Source organism: Gadus macrocephalus, chromosome 19, assembly GCF_031168955.1.
Source record: "Gadus macrocephalus chromosome 19, ASM3116895v1".
NCBI lineage: Eukaryota > Metazoa > Chordata > Actinopteri > Gadiformes > Gadidae > Gadus > Gadus macrocephalus.
This window is the reverse complement of record NC_082400.1, coordinates 10624363-10649871: the sequence shown is the minus strand read 5'-3', so window position 1 is coordinate 10649871 and position 25509 is coordinate 10624363. Positions and strand designations below refer to the sequence as shown.

Here is a 25509-nt window from a genome sequence, read left to right as displayed (position 1 = left end):
TGCAAATCTTTGTTTAATCGTTCAATCAAGTCAGTTCCAGGCAGTGACATTTTATCTTATATTTGTGACGGTCCACCAAGAGGTTAAACGGAGGCCTCTTTAATAGCATTAAATGCTGTATGTCAGTTGAAATGAACAACTATGATCATGCCTCATTATGAGTGGTAATGTGATCCAAACACAAGATTTCTTTACTCAAAACAGACCTCAAGTCAAACCCAGTGTTAGACATAGGCCTCGTTACTCTCGTCGGTTCTGATATCAAGAGATATTTAAACCACCAAATACTTAAAGGATAGTGTGGTGCAGCAGGCCGTCACCAGTACCCTTGCAAACCTCACGTACCGTCCAAAATCTTGACAGTAAAGACCTCCTCCTCACCGTTCATACAAATACTGATCACATTCATTCCCCTTTGGCAAAAAAAATAAAACATTGAGCGACAGCAATTAATTATGAAACCTGTGAATTCAATTATTCCCGCCAAAACCCTATTGAAGGTTCACTCAGTTAGCATCCGCCAACCGTTGAGCTAAATGCACAACAAACACTTTTAAGGTTGAATTACAACAACTTGTTCTCTTCCTCTGGAAAAGTCATTAAAATACTTAATCGACAATACTGGAATCAAAACTGGTACACTACATCGGTACAAACAGTCCAGCCTCTGCGGGGTCACTCGTGGGCCTTTTCCGCCGCATGGCTCCAGACGGGCTTGCGTTTCTCTATGAAGGCCCGGATGCCCTCCTGCCCGTCCCGCAGGGCCAGGTTGTCCACCATGACCTTGGAGGCGGTGGCGTAGGCCGCGTCTCGACCCTGCGCCATTTGCCTGGAGGACAGGGAGAGGTGGGTGTCACGAGAATGTTGAAAGGAACTGGTCAAAACCCAACATCTGGCACTGCACTACCTAGATTACTTGACTTTACCCTGTATCTAATCCACTTGATTATTTATTATCATATTGCTCATACTTATGGTACTGTCCATCTATGCTGCTTTCATCCGTTAAATCAATCGTTATATCAATCTTATGCTGCCCATATCAAATGAAAACATAACGGGTTACACTGTAGTTTTTTTATCGGTATTCAAATAAAACATAAGGGGTAACGCCGTCCTTTTTTACTCCCTGTCATCAAACAAAAACAAAGGGGTAACACTCGTTTTTTTAATAAAACATAAGGGGTAACACTCGTTTTTTATCAAATAAAACATAAGGGGTAACACTGTCGTTTTTTATCAAATAAAACGTACTGTCGTTTTTTATTGCCCGTCATCAAATAAAACGTAAGGGGTAACACTGTCGCTTTTTATCAAACAAAACGTACTGTCGTTTTTTATTGCCCGTCATCAAATAAAACGTAAGGGGTAACACTGTTGTTTTTTATTACCCGTCATCAAATAAAACGTAAGGGGTAACACTGTCGTTTTTTTAATAAAACATAAGGGGTAACTGTCATTTTTTATCGGGCGTCATCAAAAAAAACATAAGGGGTAACACTGTCGTTTTTTATCAAATAAAACATAAGGGGTAACACTGTCGTTTTTTTAATAAAACAAAAGGGGTAACACTGTTGTTTTTTATCGGCCGTCATCAAGAAAAACATAAGGGGTAACACTGTCGTTTTTTATCGGCCGTCATCAAAAAAAACATAAGGGGTAACACTGTCGTTTTTTACCAAATAAAACGTAAGGGGTAACACTGTCGTTTTTTATCGGCCGTCATCAAAAAAAACATAAGGGGTAACACTGTCGTTTTTTATTAAATAAAACATAAGGGGTAACACTGTCGTTTTTTATTCCCAGTCATCAAATAAAACGTAAGGGAAACACTGTCGTTTTTTATCGGCCGTCATCAAAAAAAACATAAGGGGTAACACTGTCGTTTTTTATCGGCCGTCATCAAAAAAAACATAAGGGGTAACACTGTCGTTTTTTATCAAATAAAACATAAGGGGCAACACTGTCGTTTTTTATCGGCCGTCATCAAAAAAAACATGAGGGGTAACACTGTCGTTTTTTATCGGCCGTCATCAAAAAAAACATAAGGGGTAACACTGTCGTTTTTTATCAAATAAAACATAAGGGGTAACACTGTCGTTTTTTATCGGCCTTCATCAAAAAAAACATAAGGGGTAACACTGTTGTTTTTTATCAAATAAAACATAAGGGGTAACACTGTCGTTTTTTATCGGCCGTCATCAAAAAAAAACATAAGGGGTACCACTGTCGTATTTTATCAGATAAAACATAAGGGGTACCACTGTCGTAGCATTAACAATGGGGCGGCTTAGCTCAGGAGGTAGAGCAGTTGTCTTGTAACTGAAAGGTTGGTTGTTCGATCCCCAGCTCCACCTAACTGCGCAATTATAGTACAATTAAAAACATGAGGCGTAACACTGTCGTTTTTTATCAAACATAAGGGGTAACACTGTCATTTTTTATTCCCAGTCATCAAATAAAACAAAAGGGGTAACACTGTCGTTTTTTATCGGCCGTCATCAAAAAAAACATAAGGGGTAACACTGTTGCTTTTTATTCCCCGTCATCAAATAAAACATAAGGGGTAACACTGTCGTTTTTTATCAAATAAAACATAGGGGGTAACACTGTCGTTTTTTATCGGCCGTCATCAAAAAAAACATAAGGGGTAACACTGTCGTTTTTTATCAAATAAAACATAAGGGGCAACACTGTCGTTTTTTATCGGCCGTCATCAAAAAAAACATAAGGGGTAACACTGTCGTTTTTTATCGGCCGTCATCAAAAAAAACATAAGGGGTTACACTGTCGTTTTTTACCAAATAAAACTTAAGGGGTAACACTGTCGTTTTTTATCGGCCGTCATCAAAAAAAACATAAGGGGTAACACTGTCGTTTTTTATCGGCCGTCATCAAAAAAAACATAAGGGGTTACACTGTCGTTTTTTACCAAATAAAACTTAAGGGGTAACACTGTCGTTTTTTATCGGCCGTCATCAAAAAAAACATAAGGGGTAACACTGTCGTTTTTTATCAAATAAAACATAAGGGGTAACACTGTCGTTTTTTATCGGCCTTCATCAAAAAAAACATAAGGGGTAACACTGTTGTTTTTTATCAAATAAAACATAAGGGGTAACACTGTCGTTTTTTATCGGCCGTCATCAAAAAAAACATAAGGGGTAACACTGTCGTTTTTTATCAAATAAAACATAAGGGGTAACACTGTCGTTTTTTATCGGCCGTCATCAAAAAAAACATAAGGGGTAACACTGTCGTTTTTTATCAAATAAAACATAAGGGGTAACACTGTCGTTTTTTATCGGCCTTCATCAAAAAAAACATAAGGGGTAACACTGTTGTTTTTTATCAAAAAAAACATAAGGGGTAACACTGTCGTTTTTTATCAAATAAAACATAAGGGGTAACACTGTCGTTTTTTATCGGCCGTCATCAAAAAAAACATAAGGGGTAACACTGTCGTTTTTTATCAAATAAAACATAAGGGGTAACACTGTCGTTTTTTATCGGCCGTCATCAAAAAAAACATAAGGGGTAACACTGTCGTTTTTTATCAAATAAAACATAAGGGGTAACACTGTCGTTTTTTATCGGCCGTCATCAAAAAAAACATAAGGGGTAACACTGTTGTTTTTTATCAAAAAAAACATAAGGGGTAACACTGTTGTTTTTTATCGGCCGTCAACAAAAAAAACATAAGGGGTAACACTGTCGTTTTTTATCAAAAAAAACATAAGGGGTAACACTGTTGTTTTTTATCAAATAAAACATAAGGGGTAACACTGTCGTTTTTTATCAAATAAAACATAAGGGGTAACACTGTCGTTTTTTATCGGCCGTCATCAAAAAAAACATAAGGGGTAACACCGTCGTTTTTTATCAAATAAAACATAAGGGGTAACACTGTCGTTTTTTATCGGCCGTCATAAAAAAAACATAAGGGGTAACACTGTCGTTTTTTATCAAATAAAACATAAGGGGTAACACTGTCGTTTTTTATCGGCCGTCATCAAAAAAAACATAAGGGGTAACACTGTTGTTTTTTATCAAAAAAAACATAAGGGGTAACAATGTCGTTTTTTATCGGCCGTCATCAAAAAAAACATAAGGGGTAACACTGTTGTTTTTTATCAAATAAAACATAAGGGGTAACACTGTCGTTTTTTATCAAATAAAACATAAGGGGTAACACTGTCGTTTTTTATCGGCCGTCATCAAAAAAAACATAAGGGGTAACACTGTTGTTTTTTATCAAATAAAACATAAGGGGTAACACTGTCGTTTTTTATCGGCCGTCATCAAAAAAAACATAAGGGGTAACACTGTCGTTTTTTATCAAATAAAACATAAGGGGTAACACTGTCGTTTTTTATCGGCCGTCATCAAAAAAAACATAAGGGGTAACACTGTTGTTTTTTATCAAAAAAAACATAAGGGGTAACACTGTCGTTTTTTATCGGCCGTCATCAAAAAAAACATAAGGGGTAACACTGTCGTTTTTTTTCAAATAAAACATAAGGGGTAACACTGTCGTTTTTTATCGGCCGTCAACAAAAAAAACATAAGGGGTAACACTGTCGTTTTTTATCAAAAAAAACATAAGGGGTAACACTGTCGTTTTTTATCAAATAAAACATAAGGGGTAACACTGTCGTTTTTTATCAAATAAAACATAAGGGGTAACACTGTCGTTTTTTATCGGCCGTCATCAAAAAAAACATAAGGGGTAACACTGTCGTTTTTTAACAAATAAAACATAAGGGGTAACACTGTCGTTTTTTATCGGCCGTCATCAAAAAAAACATAAGGGGTAACACTGTCGTTTTTTATTTAATAAAACATAAGGGGTAACACTGTCGTTTTTTATTCCCAGTCATCAAATAAAACATAAGGGGTAACACTGTCGTTTTTTATCGGCCGTCATCAAAAAAAACATAAGGGGTAACACTGTTGTTTTTTATCAAATAAAACATAAGGGGTAAAACTGTCGTTTTTTATCGGCCGTCATCAAAAAAAACATAAGGGGTAACACTGTCGTTTTTTATTAGATAAAACATAAGGGGTACCACTGTCGTTACATTAACAATGGGGCGGCTTAGCTCAGGAGGTAGAGCAGTTGTCTTGTAACTGAAAGGTTGGTTGTTCGATCCCCAGCTCCTCCTAACTGTGCAATTATAGTACAATTAAAAACATGAGGCGTAACACTATCGTTTTTTATCAAATCAAACATAAGGGGTAACACTGTCATTTTTTATTCCCAGTCATCAAATAAAACGTAAGGGGTAACACTGTCGTTTTTTATCGGCCGTCATCAAAAAAAACATAAGGGGTAACACTGTCGTTTTTTATCAAATAAAACATAAGGCACAACACTGTCGTTTTTTATCGGCCGTCATCAAAAAAAACATAAGGGGTAACACTGTCGTTTTTTACGAAATAAAACGTAAGGGGTAACACTGTCGTTTTTTATCGGCCGTCATCAAAAAAAACATAAGGGGTAACACTGTCGTTTTTTACCAAATAAAACGTAAGGGGTAACACTGTCGTTTTTTATCGGCCGTCATCAAAAAAAACATAAGGGGTAACACTGTCGTTTTTTACCAAATAAAACGTAAGGGGTAACACTGTCGTTTTTTATTCCCAGTCATCAAATAAAACGTAAGGGAAACACTGTCGTTTTTTATCGGCCGTCATCAAAAAAAACATAAGGGGTAACACTGTCGTTTTTTATCGGCCGTCATCAAAAAAAACATAAGGGGTAACACTGTCGTTTTTTATCAAATAAAACATAAGGGGCAACACTGTCGTTTTTTATCGGCCGTCATCAAAAAAAACATAAGGGGTAACACTGTCGTTTTTTATCGGCCGTCATCAAAAAAAACATAAGGGGTAACACTGTCGTTTTTTATCAAATAAAACATAAGGGGTAACACTGTCGTTTTTTATCGGCCTTCATCAAAAAAAACATAAGGGGTAACACTGTTGTTTTTTATCAAAAAAAACATAAGGGGTAACACTGTCGTTTTTTACCAAATAAAACGTAAGGGGTAACACTGTCGTTTTTTATCGGCCGTCATCAAAAAAAACATAAGGGGTAACACTGTCGTTTTTTATCGGCCGTCATCAAAAAAAACATAAGGGGTAACACTGTCGTTTTTTACCAAATAAAACGTAAGGGGTAACACTGTCGTTTTTTATCGGCCGTCATCAAAAAAAACATAAGGGGTAACACTGTCGTTTTTTATTAAATAAAACATAAGGGGTAACACTGTCGTTTTTTATTCCCAGTCATCAAATAAAACGTAAGGGAAACACTGTCGTTTTTTATCGGCCGTCATCAAAAAAAACATAAGGGGTAACACTGTCGTTTTTTATCGGCCGTCATCAAAAAAAACATAAGGGGTAACACTGTCGTTTTTTATCAAATAAAACATAAGGGGCAACACTGTCGTTTTTTATCGGCCGTCATCAAAAAAAACATAAGGGGTAACACTGTCGTTTTTTATCGGCCGTCATCAAAAAAAACATAAGGGGTAACACTGTCGTTTTTTATCAAATAAAACATAAGGGGTAACACTGTCGTTTTTTATCGGCCTTCATCAAAAAAAACATAAGGGGTAACACTGTTGTTTTTTATCAAATAAAACATAAGGGGTAACACTGTCGTTTTTTATCGGCCGTCATCAAAAAAAACATAAGGGGTAACACTGTCGTTTTTTATCAAATAAAACATAAGGGGTAACACTGTCGTTTTTTATCGGCCGTCATCAAAAAAAACATAAGGGGTAACACTGTCGTTTTTTATCAAATAAAACATAAGGGGTAACACTGTCGTTTTTTATCGGCCTTCATCAAAAAAAACATAAGGGGTAACACTGTTGTTTTTTATCAAATAAAACATAAGGGGTAACACTGTCGTTTTTTATCGGCCGTCATCAAAAAAAACATAAGGGGTAACACTGTCGTTTTTTATCAAATAAAACATAAGGGGTAACACTGTCGTTTTTTATCGGCCGTCATCAAAAAAAACATAAGGGGTAACACTGTTGTTTTTTATCAAAAAAAACATAAGGGGTAACACTGTCGTTTTTTATCGGCCGTCATCAATAAAAACATAAGGGGTAACACTGTCGTTTTTTTTCATATAAAACATAAGGGGTAACACTGTCGTTTTTTATCGGCCGTCAACAAAAAAAACATAAGGGGTAACACTGTCGTTTTTTATCAAAAAAAACATAAGGGGTAACACTGTTGTTTTTTATCAAATAAAACATAAGGGGTAACACTGTCGTTTTTTATCAAATAAAACATAAGGGGTAACACTGTCGTTTTTTATCGGCCGTCATCAAAAAAAACATAAGGGGTAACACTGTCGTTTTTTATCAAATAAAACATAAGGGGTAACACTGTCGTTTTTTATCGGCCGTCATCAAAAAAAACATAAGGGGTAACACTGTTGTTTTTTATCAAAAAAAACATAAGGGGTAACACTGTCGTTTTTTATCGGCCGTCATCAATAAAAACATAAGGGGTAACACTGTCGTTTTTTTTCATATAAAACATAAGGGGTAACACTGTCGTTTTTTATCGGCCGTCAACAAAAAAAACATAAGGGGTAACACTGTCGTTTTTTATCAAAAAAAACATAAGGGGTAACACTGTTGTTTTTTATCAAATAAAACATAAGGGGTAACACTGTCGTTTTTTATCGGCCTTCATCAAAAAAAACATAAGGGGTAACACTGTTGTTTTTTATCAAAAAAAACATAAGGGGTAACACTGTCGTTTTTTATCAAATAAAACATAAGGGGTAACACTGTCGTTTTTTATCGGCCGTCATCAAAAAAAACATAAGGGGTAACACTGTCGTTTTTTATCAAATAAAACATAAGGGGTAACACTGTCGTTTTTTATCGGCCGTCATCAAAAAAAACATAAGGGGTAACACTGTCGTTTTTTATCAAATAAAACATAAGGGGTAACACTGTCGTTTTTTATCGGCCGTCATCAAAAAAAACATAAGGGGTAACACTGTTGTTTTTTATCAAAAAAAACATAAGGGGTAACACTGTTGTTTTTTATCGGCCGTCAACAAAAAAAACATAAGGGGTAACACTGTCGTTTTTTATCAAAAAAAACATAAGGGGTAACACTGTTGTTTTTTATCAAATAAAACATAAGGGGTAACACTGTCGTTTTTTATCAAATAAAACATAAGGGGTAACACTGTCGTTTTTTATCGGCCGTCATCAAAAAAAACATAAGGGGTAACACCGTCGTTTTTTATCAAATAAAACATAAGGGGTAACACTGTCGTTTTTTATCGGCCTTCATCAAAAAAAACATAAGGGGTAACACTGTTGTTTTTTATCAAATAAAACATAAGGGGTAACACTGTCGTTTTTTATCGGCCGTCATAAAAAAAACATAAGGGGTAACACTGTCGTTTTTTATCAAATAAAACATAAGGGGTAACACTGTCGTTTTTTATCGGCCGTCATCAAAAAAAACATAAGGGGTAACACTGTTGTTTTTTATCAAAAAAAACATAAGGGGTAACACTGTCGTTTTTTATCGGCCGTCATCAAAAAAAACATAAGGGGTAACACTGTTGTTTTTTATCAAAAAAAACATAAGGGGTAACAATGTCGTTTTTTATCGGCCGTCATCAAAAAAAACATAAGGGGTAACACTGTTGTTTTTTATCAAATAAAACATAAGGGGTAACACTGTCGTTTTTTATCAAATAAAACATAAGGGGTAACACTGTCGTTTTTTATCGGCCTTCATCAAAAAAAACATAAGGGGTAACACTGTTGTTTTTTATCAAATAAAACATAAGGGGTAACACTGTCGTTTTTTATCGGCCGTCATCAAAAAAAACATAAGGGGTAACACTGTCGTTTTTTATCAAATAAAACATAAGGGGTAACACTGTCGTTTTTTATCGGCCGTCATCAAAAAAAACATAAGGGGTAACACTGTTGTTTTTTATCAAAAAAAACATAAGGGGTAACACTGTCGTTTTTTATCGGCCGTCATCAAAAAAAACATAAGGGGTAACACTGTCGTTTTTTTTCAAATAAAACATAAGGGGTAACACTGTCGTTTTTTATCGGCCGTCAACAAAAAAAACATAAGGGGTAACACTGTCGTTTTTTATCAAAAAAAACATAAGGGGTAACACTGTCGTTTTTTATCAAATAAAACATAAGGGGTAACACTGTCGTTTTTTATCAAATAAAACATAAGGGGTAACACTGTCGTTTTTTATCGGCCGTCATCAAAAAAAACATAAGGGGTAACACTGTCGTTTTTTAACAAATAAAACATAAGGGGTAACACTGTCGTTTTTTATCGGCCGTCATCAAAAAAAACATAAGGGGTAACACTGTCGTTTTTTATTTAATAAAACATAAGGGGTAACACTGTCGTTTTTTATTCCCAGTCATCAAATAAAACATAAGGGGTAACACTGTCGTTTTTTATCGGCCGTCATCAAAAAAAACATAAGGGGTAACACTGTTGTTTTTTATCAAATAAAACATAAGGGGTAAAACTGTCGTTTTTTATCGGCCGTCATCAAAAGAAACATAAGGGGTAACACTGTCGTTTTTTATTAGATAAAACATAAGGGGTACCACTGTCGTTACATTAACAATGGGGCGGCTTAGCTCAGGAGGTAGAGCAGTTGTCTTGTAACTGAAAGGTTGGTTGTTCGATCCCCAGCTCCTCCTAACTGTGCAATTATAGTACAATTAAAAACATGAGGCGTAACACTATCGTTTTTTATCAAATCAAACATAAGGGGTAACACTGTCATTTTTTATTCCCAGTCATCAAATAAAACGTAAGGGGTAACACTGTCGTTTTTTATCGGCCGTCATCAAAAAAAACATAAGGGGTAACACTGTCGTTTTTTATCAAATAAAACATAAGGCACAACACTGTCGTTTTTTATCGGCCGTCATCAAAAAAAACATAAGGGGTAACACTGTCGTTTTTTACGAAATAAAACGTAAGGGGTAACACTGTCGTTTTTTATCGGCCGTCATCAAAAAAAACATAAGGGGTAACACTGTCGTTTTTTACCAAATAAAACGTAAGGGGTAACACTGTCGTTTTTTATCGGCCGTCATCAAAAAAAACATAAGGGGTAACACTGTCGTTTTTCACCAAATAAAACGTAAGGGGTAACACTGTCGTTTTTTATTCCCAGTCATCAAATAAAACGTAAGGGAAACACTGTCGTTTTTTATCGGCCGTCATCAAAAAAAACATAAGGGGTAACACTGTCGTTTTTTATCGGCCGTCATCAAAAAAAACATAAGGGGTAACACTGTCGTTTTTTACCAAATAAAACGTAAGGGGTAACACTGTCGTTTTTTATCGGCCGTCATCAAAAAAAACATAAGGGGTAACACTGTCGTTTTTTATCGGCCGTCATCAAAAAAAACATAAGGGGTAACACTGTCGTTTTTTACCAAATAAAACGTAAGGGGTAACACTGTCGTTTTTTATCGGCCGTCATCAAAAAAAACATAAGGGGTAACACTGTCGTTTTTTATTAAATAAAACATAAGGGGTAACACTGTCGTTTTTTATTCCCAGTCATCAAATAAAACGTAAGGGAAACACTGTCGTTTTTTATCGGCCGTCATCAAAAAAAACATAAGGGGTAACACTGTCGTTTTTTATCGGCCGTCATCAAAAAAAACATAAGGGGTAACACTGTCGTTTTTTATCAAATAAAACATAAGGGGCAACACTGTCGTTTTTTATCGGCCGTCATCAAAAAAAACATAAGGGGTAACACTGTCGTTTTTTATCGGCCGTCATCAAAAAAAACATAAGGGGTAACACTGTCGTTTTTTATCAAATAAAACATAAGGGGTAACACTGTCGTTTTTTATCGGCCTTCATCAAAAAAAACATAAGGGGTAACACTGTTGTTTTTTATCAAATAAAACATAAGGGGTAACACTGTCGTTTTTTATCGGCCGTCATCAAAAAAAACATAAGGGGTAACACTGTCGTTTTTTATCAAATAAAACATAAGGGGTAACACTGTCGTTTTTTATCGGCCGTCATCAAAAAAAACATAAGGGGTAACACTGTCGTTTTTTATCAAATAAAACATAAGGGGTAACACTGTCGTTTTTTATCGGCCTTCATCAAAAAAAACATAAGGGGTAACACTGTTGTTTTTTATCAAATAAAACATAAGGGGTAACACTGTTGTTTTTTATCAAAAAAAACATAAGGGGTAACACTGTCGTTTTTTATCGGCCGTCATCAATAAAAACATAAGGGGTAACACTGTCGTTTTTTTTCATATAAAACATAAGGGGTAACACTGTCGTTTTTTATCGGCCGTCAACAAAAAAAACATAAGGGGTAACACTGTCGTTTTTTATCAAAAAAAACATAAGGGGTAACACTGTTGTTTTTTATCAAATACAACATAAGGGGTAACACTGTCGTTTTTTATCAAATAAAACATAAGGGGTAACACTGTCGTTTTTTATCGGCCGTCATCAAAAAAAACATAAGGGGTAACACTGTCGTTTTTTATCAAAAAAAACATAAGGGGTAACACTGTTGTTTTTTATCAAATAAAACATAAGGGGTAACACTGTCGTTTTTTATCAAAAAAAACATAAGGGGTAACACTGTTGTTTTTTATCAAATAAAACATAAGGGGTAACACTGTCGTTTTTTATCGGCCGTCATCAAAAAAAACATAAGGGGTAACACTGTCGTTTTTTATCAAATAAAACATAAGGGGTAACACTGTCGTTTTTTATCGGCCGTCATCAAAAAAAACATAAGGGGTAACACTGTCGTTTTTTATCAAATAAAACATAAGGGGTAACACTGTCGTTTTTTATCGGCCGTCATCAAAAAAAACATAAGGGGTAACACTGTCGTTTTTTATCAAATAAAACATAAGGGGTAACACTGTCGTTTTTTATCGGCCGTCATCAAAAAAAACATAAGGGGTAACACTGTCGTTTTTTATTAAATAAAACATAAGGGGTAACACTGTCGTTTTTTATTCCCAGTCATCAAATAAAACGTAAGGGGTAACACTGTCGTTTTTTATCGGCCGTCATCAAAAAAAAACATAAGGGGTAACACTGTCGTTTTTTATCAGATAAAATATAAGTGGTACCACTGTCGTAGCATTAATGATGGGACGGCTTAGCTCAGGAGGTAGAGCAGTTGTCTTGTTACTGAAAGGTTGGTTGTTCGATCCCCAGTTCCTCCTAACTGCGCAATTATAGTACAATTAAAAACATGAGGCGTAACACTGTTGATTTTTTATTGCCAATCAACAAATAAAACGTAAGGGGTAACACCGTCGTTTTTTATCAAATGAAACATAACAGTGTCGTTTTTTATCAAATAAAACATAACGCTGTCGTTTTTTATCAAAAAAAACATAAGGGGTAACACTGTCGTTTTTTATTCCCAGTCATCAAATAAAACGTAAGGGGTAACACTGTAGTTTTATTAAAAATGGGGTGGCTTAGCTCAGGAGGTAGAGCAGTTGTCTTGTAACTGAAAGGTTGGTTGTTCGATCCCCAGCTCCTCCTAACTGCGCAATTATAGTACAATTAAAAACATGAGGCGTAACACTGTCGTTTTTTATTCCCAGTCATCAAATAAAACATAAGGGGTAACACTGTCGTTTTTTTAATAAAACATAAGGGGTAACACTGTTGTTTTTTAAATAAAACATAAGGGGTAACACTGTTGTTTTTTATCGGCCGTCATCAAATAAAACATAAGGGGTTACACTGTCGCTTTTTATCAAATAAAACATAAGGGGTAACACTGTTGTTTTTTTATTTCCCGTCATCAAATAAAACACAAGGGGTAACACTGTCGTTTTTTTAATAAAACATAAGGGGTAACACTGTCGTTTTTTTATCACCCGTCATCAAATAAAACATAAGGGGTTACACTGTCGTTTTTTATCAAATAAAACATAAGGGGTAACACTGTCGTTTTTTATCGGCCGTCATCAAAAAAAACATAAGGGGTAACACTGTCGTTTTTTATCAAATAAAACATAAGGGGCAACACTGTCGTTTTTTATCGGCCGTCATCAAATAAAACATAAGGGGTAACACTGTTGTTTTTTATCAAATAAAACATAAGGGGTAACACTGTCGTTTTTTATCGGCCGTCATCAAAAAAAACATAAGGGGTAACACTGTCGTTTTTTATCAAAAAAAACATAAGGGGTAACACTGTTGTTTTTTATCAAATAAAACATAAGGGGTAACACTGTCGTTTTTTATCAAAAAAAACATAAGGGGTAACACTGTTGTTTTTTATCAAATAAAACATAAGGGGTAACACTGTCGTTTTTTATCGGCCGTCATCAAAAAAAACATAAGGGGTAACACTGTCGTTTTTTATCAAATAAAACATAAGGGGTAACACTGTCGTTTTTTATCGGCCGTCATCAAAAAAAACATAAGGGGTAACACTGTCGTTTTTTATCAAATAAAACATAAGGGGTAACACTGTCGTTTTTTATCGGCCGTCATCAAAAAAAACATAAGGGGTAACACTGTCGTTTTTTATCAAATAAAACATAAGGGGTAACACTGTCGTTTTTTATCGGCCGTCATCAAAAAAAACATAAGGGGTAACACTGTCGTTTTTTATTAAATAAAACATAAGGGGTAACACTGTCGTTTTTTATTCCCAGTCATCAAATAAAACGTAAGGGGTAACACTGTCGTTTTTTATCGGCCGTCATCAAAAAAAACATAAGGGGTAACACTGTCGTTTTTTATCGGCCGTCATCAAAAAAAAACATAAGGGGTAACACTGTCGTTTTTTATCAGATAAAATATAAGTGGTACCACTGTCGTAGCATTAATGATGGGACGGCTTAGCTCAGGAGGTAGAGCAGTTGTCTTGTTACTGAAAGGTTGGTTGTTCGATCCCCAGTTCCTCCTAACTGCGCAATTATAGTACAATTAAAAACATGAGGCGTAACACTGTTGATTTTTTATTGCCAATCAACAAATAAAACGTAAGGGGTAACACCGTCGTTTTTTATCAAATGAAACATAACAGTGTCGTTTTTTATCAAATAAAACATAACGCTGTCGTTTTTTATCAAAAAAAACATAAGGGGTAACACTGTCGTTTTTTATTCCCAGTCATCAAATAAAACGTAAGGGGTAACACTGTCGTTTTATTAAAAATGGGGTGGCTTAGCTCAGGAGGTAGAGCAGTTGTCTTGTAACTGAAAGGTTGGTTGTTCGATCCCCAGCTCCTCCTAACTGCGCAATTATAGTACAATTAAAAACATGAGGCGTAACACTGTCGTTTTTTATTCCCAGTCATCAAATAAAACATAAGGGGTAACACTGTCGTTTTTTTAATAAAACATAAGGGGTAACACTGTTGTTTTTTAAATAAAACATAAGGGGTAACACTGTTGTTTTTTATCGGCCGTCATCAAATAAAACATAAGGGGTTACACTGTCGCTTTTTATCAAATAAAACATAAGGGGTAACACTGTTGTTTTTTTATTTCCCGTCATCAAATAAAACACAAGGGGTAACACTGTCGTTTTTTTAATAAAACATAAGGGGTAACACTGTCGTTTTTTTATCACCCGTCATCAAATAAAACATAAGGGGTTACACTGTCGTTTTTTATCAAATAAAACATAAGGGGTAACACTGTCGTTTTTTATCGGCCGTCATCAAAAAAAACATAAGGGGTAACACTGTCGTTTTTTATCAAATAAAACATAAGGGGCAACACTGTCGTTTTTTATCGGCCGTCATCAAATAAAACATAAGGGGTAACACTGTTGTTTTTTATCAAATAAAACATAAGGGGTAACACTGTCGTTTTTTATCGGCCGTCATCAAAAAAAACATAAGGGGTAACACTGTCGTTTTTTATCAAAAAAAACATAAGGGGTAACACTGTTGTTTTTTATCAAATAAAACATAAGGGGTAACACTGTCGTTTTTTATCAAAAAAAACATAAGGGGTAACACTGTTGTTTTTTATCAAATAAAACATAAGGGGTAACACTGTCGTTTTTTATCGGCCGTCATCAAAAAAAACATAAGGGGTAACACTGTCGTTTTTTATCAAATAAAACATAAGGGGTAACACTGTCGTTTTTTATCGGCCGTCATCAAAAAAAACATAAGGGGTAACACTGTCGTTTTTTATCAAATAAAACATAAGGGGCAACACTGTCGTTTTTTATCGGCCGTCATCAAAAAAAACATAAGGGGTAACACTGTCGTTTTTTATCAAATAAAACATAAGGGGTAACACTGTCGTTTTTTATCGGCCGTCATCAAAAAAAACATAAGGGGTAACACTGTCGTTTTTTATTAAATAAAACATAAGGGGTAACACTGTCGTTTTTTATTCCCAGTCATCAAATAAAACGTAAGGGGTAACACTGTCGTTTTTTATCGGCCGTCATCAAAAAAAACATAAGGGGTAACACTGTCGTTTTTTATCGGCCGTCATCAAAAAAAAACATAAGGGGTAACACTGTCGTTTTTTATCAGATAAAATATAAGTGGTACCACTGTCGTAGCATTAATGATGGGACGGCTTAGCTCAGGAGGTAGAGCAGTTGTCTTGTTACTGAAAGGTTGGTTGTTCGATCCCCAGTTCCTCCTAACTGCGCAATTATAGTACAATTAAAAACATGAGGCGTAACACTGTTGATTTTTTATTGCCAATCAACAAATAAAACGTAAGGGGTAACACCGTCGTTTTTTATCAAATGAAACATAACAGTGTCGTTTTTTATCAAATAAAACATAACGCTGTCGTTTTTTATCAAAAAAAACATAAGGGGTAACACTGTCGTTTTTTATTCCCAGTCATCAAATAAAACGTAAGGGGTAACACTGTCGTTTTATTAAAAATGGGGTGGCTTAGCTCAGGAGGTAGAGCAGTTGTCTTGTAACTGAAAGGTTGGTTGTTCGATCCCCAGCTCCTCCTAACTGCGCAATTATAGTACAATTAAAAACATGAGGCGTAACACTGTCGTTTTTTATTCCCAGTCATCAAATAAAACATAAGGGGTAACACTGTCGTTTTTTTAATAAAACATAAGGGGTAACACTGTTGTTTTTTTAATAAAACATAAGGGGTAACACTGTTGTTTTTTATCGGCCGTCATCAAATAAAACATAAGGGGTTACACTGTCGCTTTTTATCAAATAAAACATAAGGGGTAACACTGTTGTTTTTTTATTTCCCGTCATCAAATAAAACACAAGGGGTAACACTGTCGTTTTTTTAATAAAACATAAGGGGTAACACTGTCGTTTTTTTATCACCCGTCATCAAATAAAACATAAGGGGTTACACTGTCGTTTTTTATCAAATAAAACATAAGGGGTAACACTGTCGTTTTTTATCGGCCGTCATCAAAAAAAACATAAGGGGTAACACTGTCGTTTTTTATCAAATAAAACATAAGGGGCAACACTGTCGTTTTTTATCGGCCGTCATCAAATAAAACATAAGGGGTAACACTGTCGTTTTTTATCGGCCGTCATCAAAAAAAACATAAGGGGTAACACTGTCGTTTTTTATCAAATAAAACATAAGGGGTAACACTGTCGTTTTTTATCGGCCGTCATCAAAAAAAACATAAGGGGTAACACTGTTGTTTTTTATCAAAAAAAACATAAGGGGTAACACTGTTGTTTTTTGTTCCCCGTCATCAAATAAAACATAAGGGGTAACACTGTCGTTTTTTATCAAAAAAAAACATAAGGGGTAACACTGTTTTTTTTTGTTCCCCGTCATCAAATAAAACATAAGGGGTAACACCGTCGTTTTTTATCGGCCGTCATCAAAAAAAACATAAGGGGTAACACTGTAGTTTTTTATCAAATAAAACGTAAGCGGTTTTATTTGATAAACACTGTCGTTCTTTTATCGCCCGTCATCAAATAAAACGTAAGGGGTAACACTGTCGTTTTTTTAATGAAACATAAGGGGTAACACTGTCGTTTTTTATCGGCCGTCATCAAAAAAAACATAAGGGGTAACACTGTTGTTCTTTATTCCCCGTCATCAAATAAAACGTAAGGGGTAACACTGTCGTTTTTTTTAAAAAACATAAGGGGTAACAATGTCGTTTTTTATCGGCCGTCATCAAAAAAAACATAAGGGGTAACACTGTTGTTTTTTATTCCCTGTCATCAAATAAAACGTAAGGGGTAACACTGTCGTTTTTTTTTAAAAACATAAGGGGTAACAATGTCGTTTTTTATCGGCCGTCATCAAAAAAAACATAAGAAACACCGTTGTTTTTTGTTCCCCGTCATCAAATAAAACGTAAGGGGTGACACTGTCGTTTTTTTAATAAAACATAAGGGGTAACACTGTCGTTTTTTATCGGCCGTCATCAAAAAAAACATAAGGGGTAACACTGTTGTTCTTTATTCTCCGTCATCAAATAAAACGTAAGGGGTAACACTGTCGTTTTTTATCAAAAAAAAACATAAGGGGTAACACTGTTTTTTTTTGTTCCCCGTCATCAAATAAAACATAAGGGGTAACACCGTCGTTTTTTATCGGCCGTCATCAAAAAAAACATAAGGGGTAACACTGTCGTTTTTTATCAAATAAAACGTAAGGGGTTTTATTTGATAAACACTGTCGTTCTTTTATCGCCCGTCATCAAATAAAACGTAAGGGGTAACACTGTCGTTTTTTTAATGAAACATAAGGGGTAACACTGTCGTTTTTTATCGGCCGTCATCAAAAAAAACATAAGGGGTAACACTGTTGTTCTTTATTCCCCGTCATCAAATAAAACGTAAGGGGTAACACTGTCGTTTTTTTTAAAAAACATAAGGGGTAACAATGTCGTTTTTTATCGGCCGTCATCAAAAAAAACATAAGGGGTAACACTGTTGTTTTTTATTCCCTGTCATCAAATAAAACGTAAGGGGTAACACTGTCGTTTTTTTTTAAAAACATAAGGGGTAACAATGTCGTTTTTTATCGGCCGTCATCAAAAAAAACATAAGAAACACCGTTGTTTTTTGTTCCCCGTCATCAAATAAAACGTAAGGGGTGACACTGTCGTTTTTTTAATAAAACATAAGGGGTAAAACTGTCGTTTTTTATCGGCCGTCATCAAAAAAAACATAAGGGGTAACACTGTTGTTTTTTATTCCCCGTCATCAAATAAAACGTAAGGGGTAACACTGTCGTTTTTTTTCGGCCGTCATCAAATAAAACATAAGGGGTTACACTGTCGCTTTTTATCAAATAAAACATAAGGGGTAACACTGTCGTTTTTTATCGGCCGTCATCAAAAAAAACATAAGGGGTAACACTGTAATTTCTTATCAAATAAAACGAAAGGTGTAACACTGTCGTTTTTTATTGCCCGTCAAACAAAACGTAAGGGGTAACACTGTCGTTTTATATCAAATAAAACATAAGGGGTAACAGTGTCGTCTTTTTATCTGTCTTTTACTCTGCACACTGCCCATAAAGTTGAAGCTAATCTAATGGTAAAGGCAGTGGTAGTAAACCTTGGTGAGATTTAGAGGGATCATCATGCGCGTTTGTATGACCGCTTCAGAAAAGACAACAATGACAGGGAGAGGTAAACGTAAGGGGTAGGAAACACCTGGGGTCGTTAAACAAAGGAGCAACACATTGTGGTGGCAATAATTGAACACTGTTGTAATCGCTGTGTTTCGACCAGCAGTCGGACAGCGTTCGAGGAACACTCCCCAATTTCGATTTTGTTTCAAGGATAACGGGGACCTAAGAATGGATGCATCCACGGTATCGGAAGACAGATTGAATAAAGTTTCCCCCCCCTTATTCAAGGTAAATTCTCAGTTTCTGCACAGGTTAACATTTGGCCACAGGCATTACAGTGTTACCACGGAGGGGGGGTTTACCTGTGAAAGGTGGCCTTGCCGAGGGCTACCACGGGCTGGCTAGCCTGGCAGATGCGCTGGGCGACGGCCAGTGTCTCCTCCTCCAGACGCTCCTCCGGGACCACCTTGCTGACCAGGCCGTGGAGCAAGGCATCACAGGCCGAGATGGGGGTGCCCGTGAACAGCATCTCCATGGCAACCTAGTATGGCAAGTAAGGGAAAATAAAATGAACAGAGGATTATAGTAATTATTAGTAAGTAATGAGAAAGTTGGTACAGGCTGGTAAATTATATATATATATATATATATATATATATATATATATATATATATATATATATATATATATATATATATATATATATATATATATATATGTATATGTATATGTATATATATATATATATATATATATATACATATACATATATATATACATATACATATATATATATATATATATATATATATATACATACATACATACATATATAAACATTTCGTATATATTTCTAATTATATTTCAACACAATATAATACCACAACGCAACAACAAAGATTCTATAGCATACCTGTATACGAAAAAAAGACTTAGAAATAATACGAACAAGGTTCAGTCCCCTTCACTCACAAATAATACGCATAATGTTGACATCATTTCAATGTCTGTATTCAGGATAAGGAGGGTGCAATCCAATCCTATTGGCTACCTTCCTGGGCACTGCTCGGCCAATAGCCACAGCCGGAGTTGAGCAAAAGAGTCCCACGTTGACACCTGGGGTGGCAAAGGTGGATTTCTCTGTCACCATGGCAATATCACAGCTGGCGACAAGCTGGCAGCCAGCTGCCGTGGCAACGCCGTTCACCATGGCGATCACAGGTACAGGTATGTCCTGGATCAGAGTCATGACCTAGAGACAATGTTCAAGTATAAAGTTGTTTCTGCAGATCTTCAATGTGAACAGTTATTCCCTTCAGCTTCCAGTCAGGCAGGGTTTTGTAAATTAAAAAATAAATAAATGTATGTTTCCCATGCATATAAAGCCCTTTGAATTTAATGCAATCGAATTGAGTACTGTTCACTAAAAGTCACCCACACAGCCTCATAGCTTGACCAATGATACCAAAAAGAGAGACAGGAGGGGGACATGACAGAGAGACTCACCTCTGAGCATGCTTGAAACACCTGCGTGTGGTATTCTCTGCCCTGCAGCGAGGTCAGCTCCTTCAGGTCATGTCCCGAAGAAAACACTGGACCATTTGCTATTACACAAACAAGCAACAGAATCATTCCGATTGTCCAATAGACACTTCAAAACCACCAACAACCACAACAACAACACAAACTTACCAGATATGATAATAACTCTGAGGTCATCGTTATTTGCATCGATGAGAATGTCATTTCTTAGGGATTGCAACATGGACAGGGAGAGTGCATTCCTCTTTCGGGGGTTGTTCAGTATGATTCTCCTGAAAGACAAACATTGGTGTCAAACATGTGTGTCTGAGAAGTGACATTTCACAACTTCTTACAATGTAACTGTCCTCTAAATTACAAACAAAACCTTATTCCATTGTTTTGTTGCCTCAAAGTCAGCGGTTCTGTTTTAGCCTGTGTGCACAACCGGGCACCGGTGAGAAGAGTTAGTTTGTTAAGCTGAAAGAGATCCCCAGCCCTGCACAATATATTCCGTGCCATATTGCCTTTCCCGATTATGACGTATACAACGCTTCCGGGTGGGAGCCTCTCGTATTTGCCAATCAGATTTTGGGAGAGACTTTAAAGACCTAACGCTATTTACATTGAAGGGAAACCGATATCTATCTTTTTGGTTTGGTTTTATTATTATGTTTTATTAAGAATTATATGATCTTCAACGTTGTAATCTATGCCATTTTATTAAGCATCTTGGAAACAAACAGTATAACCCCACGGTGTGGCGCATTTAAAATAAATAAAACTACTTATTATTATACGCTCCTAACGCCCATACAATTTCTTCGTACAGTACGAAGAAAGTGTCAAAAAGTTGGGGAGGGTCGTCCTCACAGGAATAGCACGGCCCCCGTCCTTCCCTGAAATCTCAGCCCAATACGCAATGTTTTACAATCTCACTGTTTGATTTCAGGCTGAAACAGGGTCACCTACATGTATAAAGATACAATAAAGATTAAAGTTGTAAATATTGGAGTAAAAAACCCGGCATATTCTAGAGATCAATATAAGAAGCGCTTCTTGAAATAATTATTATTAACATTATTTGACATTGTGTCCGCTAGATGCGGACATAGGATGCGTTTTAGCTTAATAAACTGTTTATGTATGCCACGGTACCCATGTATAGGCGACCCCAACGGTGTGCAGTGCATACAAGATCAATAAGTTCACGGTAGTGGTACTAGTTACACCAATAAAACGTGTGTCCATGAGTAATCTTTTCCTTAAAATTGTTTTGATGACAGCCAACTGTGTTTGGATAACAGCAGTAGACTACACCTGAAAGTACCCACCTTCTAGCCTCGACGACTGAATGGGTGGAGTACTTTCAGCTCAGAGGGCTTGCCACCACTCTCGCTCTATCACCACATTACGCACAAGGAGCCTACAGAAGTAACACCCGGTCTGAGGATTGCGCAGCGGACCCAGCTCAACTTTACTTGTTGGAATTTTCTTCCCTATGGCCTTGTGATGCGACCCCTGCTATTTGACAATGATGTGGTTGTTGACGATCGGTTGGGTAAGTGTAGTTACGGTGTTATATCTATGATATTCATACATGTTGGACACATTTGGGTTAATTAGTGTCGTAATCTTAATTCAAATGGGTTTTAATTGATGTATTGTTTATAGAACATGTGTTCTATAATGTTTAGAACTAACTATTAACGAACTCGTTAACCTTGTTTCCCCTTAGAAAACCTACTGATGATTCTTATCGCTTATTTGACCAATTAACAAACCCCTTTTTTGGTCATACATTTGTCATATTCTTGTCAATGTGTCAAATTGTGTTGGGAAGGCATTTCGGCAAACGATGCGATAAGTCTTTTTTCTGTCATCGCATCAGTTGTGATCTCAACGAACCGTTGCACACAAAACTTAAAGAAAAAGTCTCATCGCATCGGTTGGTGAAATGTGGGTGATCGCTTTTCATCTTAGTGGACAGACATCCTGGAACCAAATGACCTTGAGGCTTGGTCCTAACGAGCGTCAGTTGAAATTGACCGTTTATATATTTGGTTAACATACAAAGATAAGCTAAACCGGTCCCACATGCTGTGCTGAGCCTATAATAAGGGCTCCCAGAGCAAATAGTGGTCGGCAAGCTCCTTCCAATATGAAATGTGACTCCGTCGCAACATCCCAGTGAGATTTTCATTGGTGTTTGTATTTCTCATTTAACAATGTTTGTTGCTGTCTTTCTCTCCAATTCACCTCCTCCCCCTCACTCCTTTCCTCTCTCCCTCCCTCCCCCTCTCCGGGTAAACCAGACTCTACATGAGAACAGAAGATCAGATGATCCTTGAGTGTGAGACCAGACAGACACAGCAAGACAGGGGTTGGTGGGGGGATAAACATACAGGAACAGGAAGAAGAAGAGTGGAGGAGGAAGAGTGTGAAGTCCGGCATTGGACTGAGGTCAGAGCAGGCCGCCATGGACGTCCAACTGCGGGGGAACCCTCCTCACAGCTACGGTGTCAGCAGGACCTCAATTCCTCAAGTAAGTACCAGAAAAATCCTCCAAACACTCTGGGTCAATTTTGAATTTGTGGTTTCAAAAGAAAAACATGTTTTTAGCTTAATGAATACAGCGTCCATCAAATGCCAATCACGGGAAGCTCTAGTGAGCCTGCCCGTTTGGTCTTACGCCTGAAATGAATCGTAGTAAAGTTCTTTTTTTTTCATCATTAAGTTCTTTCAACACTAGGATACTTGTGGAACAGAAACATCACATCACCCCCAGCCCCCAAGCTGGTTGACCTCTAGTCATCTCACACCCGAATCGGTTCGCCTGAGTGACAGAGAGCACCTGCCTGACAACATAATCTCCTCCAGCATGCCTTAGGGATTACATTCATTAACAAACCCGAGCGAGTCAGACCGGTTTGTCGGCAGTCTCTGCGGGTCATGCTGAATACTACAAAAGGAATCTTCCATTGTTGTGGAAACCAAAATATCACTTGTATCTCGTGTGGGTTTCGGCGAGGTGTTGCTGTCGGTGTGTTCACCGCAGTCGTGTGGGCTGGAACGAGTTTGCATTGTCATTGTACGGTGTGTTTGAGGATCGCACACTTCTGAATACATCAGGCAAAGCTGTTATGTCAGCAGCAGAATCTGTGGCTTTGCCGAGTGAACCACCAAGACCTTAACCTTAAAATAGTGTAAATGAGTATGTAGCCCGTACACGCTGACACTGTAATTGTAGTCGTGGCACAGCATGTAGTCAAAACAGCACATTGTCATACCTACCTACTGTGCCCGCCATTGTTAAGAATCCTGTTCAACCACAGGCTGTTCCCAAGCAAGGAATTAACGGCGCCAGGGTATGGGTTTTGATTCCAACTAGGGCCCCATGCTAAGAATGTAGGAACTCAAGGTATTGCTTTGGATCAAAGTGACATATGGATTCCTTTATGTCGGGTCGCTCAAACCCAAGTTGAGTCACGTCTCCATGAAGCATCCCAAAAGAGGCGTGACCTATGCATGCAGCATAACTGAGATTGTCAATGGTTTTGGTTTCCCTTTGTGTTAGGGAGTGCCAAAAAAAGACAGCTGATCAGGGTTTACAGGATGTTTTATGATAGATGTCCGTCGTATGTGTTCAGGGCTGCAGTGGTTTGCAGCGAGTCATTGGTGTGGGAGATATGGTTTATGTGTCGCAGAGAAGCATCAGAGCAAGTTTGCAAGGTTGGCGGGCAGTGTTCTCTCTCTTGGTCCCGTGATCAGGATGATGATTATAGGCGATAACAAGAAGGCAAAACAATGAGGGCACTGTTGTCATGGAGATGAGGTAAACAATGCAAGGAAGTGGAGGCGTGTAAAGGGCCTAACAAGGATGAAGCTGTTGTTGACGTTTCCTCATCCTCTCCTACCCCCCAGGATAACAAGAACCTGCAGCAACTAGAGCAGGAGTGTCTCCAGTTCTTCGAGTCCACCATCGACTCCCTGGAGGAGAGCTTCGAGGACGGCGAGGAACAGAGCCAGCAAGCGCTCACGTTGGCCAGCGCCCCCTCCTCCTCGCTCATGCCTGTGCGCAGCTCCAGCCCGGGTGCCCCCTCGCCTCTCCAGACCAGAACCCCCAACCCGAGGGACAACGACATCATAGACCTGGTTCGGCCTGAGCCAGATCTCGTACCGACCAAAGAGGCCTTCTTCAATCCCGCCATGCCAGGTACGACTCAGGCATAAAACGTGAAACGTATCCACAACCTTAAAGAAATGACCCTCGCCAAGAGGGAAGTAGAACCTATTTTGGTTGTGGTAGTGTGTTGTAACATTGATTCACTAGATTGCTATGGGTGAGATAATTGTGTCAAAAGTGTGAGTGATTGAGTGAGAGAAGTCACAACCGAGAGAGAATCTGTAATACTAGGGAGTTGTTTTAAATTTTAGGTTTCATTGTTCGACTGTCAAATTATTTTTAGGGCAAAGTGTATGAGCTCAGCGTGTTCCCTTCTATTGGACCAACTGAGCTTTCTAATACTAACTGAAACATAAGCCCAACTTAACATGAAACCTATGTCGCAGATTTTCAGAGTTTAGCGGCCATCCCCAGCAGCCACCAGGACATGAAGCCGAGGCAGGACCCAGGGGACATGAAGGCTTCTGAGTACCATCCTCCCCTTCCCTCCGGGAGCAGCTACCGGACCCCCGACGGCCGCTCCAGCTACTGCCCCCCGGGCTGCGTCCCCACCCCGGTCCTGATAGCCCAGAAGTTAGCGGAGAACCAGGGCGGAACCACCTCCAACATCGGTCCCTCTTCTCTTCATCACCGGAAGAGTTTTGAATTAGACAAGCCCACCAGCCTGGCCGAACACACAGTCAAATATGGCCCGCCCACGTCCTCAAAGCCTACCCGCTTCCCGGCCAACATCAATGTCGTCCATAGCAACAAGGAGGCAAACCAGACCAATGTGAACATCCATGAGAGGCAGGCGCAGATGCTGGCTAACCTCCCGGGGGCGTCTCAGTATCCGGGCCAGGAAGAAGTGCCGCCCCCGGCCACTCAGAAGGGAAGTAACCTGCCCTCTCGAAGCGTTTCCTTTAGGGACCCCACACCGAGCAAATCCAGGATGGAGGCCCTGTCCAAACTGGGCCTCAGGGGCCGCACCCACTCAGGGGGGGACGCCCTCTACGTCACGCCCCAGAGCCCCACCTCGGTGGCATCGGCCCCACACCTCCCGAAAGACTTGGAGAGCAGCATGAGCGTCCCAGCGGTGCAACGTCCCAGCCGGCCCGCAGCCAGTGAGATCAAACCAGACAGAAAACCAGACGCGGTGCCGGCAGACTTCATCAGCAGCAGCAAAGACCGTCCTGTCCATGTAAAGCCTTCACCTGTGGAAGAAGT

At 38.0% G+C, this 25509-nt stretch overlaps 2 protein-coding genes across 2 annotated transcripts in view; one reads left to right on the top strand and one right to left on the bottom strand.

Annotated features, from left to right (window-relative positions):
- On the bottom strand, window positions 1-20676 carry echdc3 (enoyl CoA hydratase domain containing 3). Its single transcript, XM_060038662.1, has 6 exons — window positions 20506-20676; window positions 20289-20410; window positions 20103-20200; window positions 19648-19848; window positions 18958-19136; window positions 1-829 (listed from the first exon to the last, which is right to left on the bottom strand). The coding sequence occupies exons 1-6, from the start codon at window positions 20637-20639 to the stop codon at window positions 676-678; spliced, it is 888 nt and encodes a 295-aa protein (XP_059894645.1). The 5' UTR covers window positions 20640-20676; the 3' UTR covers window positions 1-675.
- A 660-nt stretch (window positions 20677-21336) lies between these two features.
- LOC132447722 (proteoglycan 4) overlaps window positions 21337-25509 on the top strand; it is a 7138-nt gene continuing 2965 nt past the window's right edge. The window contains exons 1-4 of the mRNA XM_060038660.1: window positions 21337-21678; window positions 22433-22662; window positions 24042-24333; window positions 24690-25509. The exon at window positions 24690-25509 is cut by the window's right edge and continues 2965 nt beyond it. Coding sequence (XP_059894643.1) covers window positions 22597-22662; window positions 24042-24333; window positions 24690-25509 — 1178 coding nt within the window. The 5' untranslated portion in view covers window positions 21337-21678; window positions 22433-22596. The remainder of the gene's footprint in view (window positions 21679-22432; window positions 22663-24041; window positions 24334-24689) is intronic.

What these genes read in the sequence shown, in the direction of transcription:
- echdc3 (XM_060038662.1), bottom strand. Translation starts at nt 20,639, where the DNA reads ATGGCACGGAATATATTGTGCAGGGCTGGGGATCTCTTTCAGCTTAAC. An exon ending in GCCGAGCAGTGCCCAGGAAG is followed by an intron (nt 19,137 to 19,647) that starts GTAGCCAATAGG and finishes TTGCCATACTAG; the next exon opens with GTTGCCATGGAGATGCTGTT. An exon ending in GGCAAGGCCACCTTTCACAG is followed by an intron (nt 830 to 18,957) that starts GTAAACCCCCCC and finishes CCTGTCCTCCAG; the next exon opens with GCAAATGGCGCAGGGTCGAG.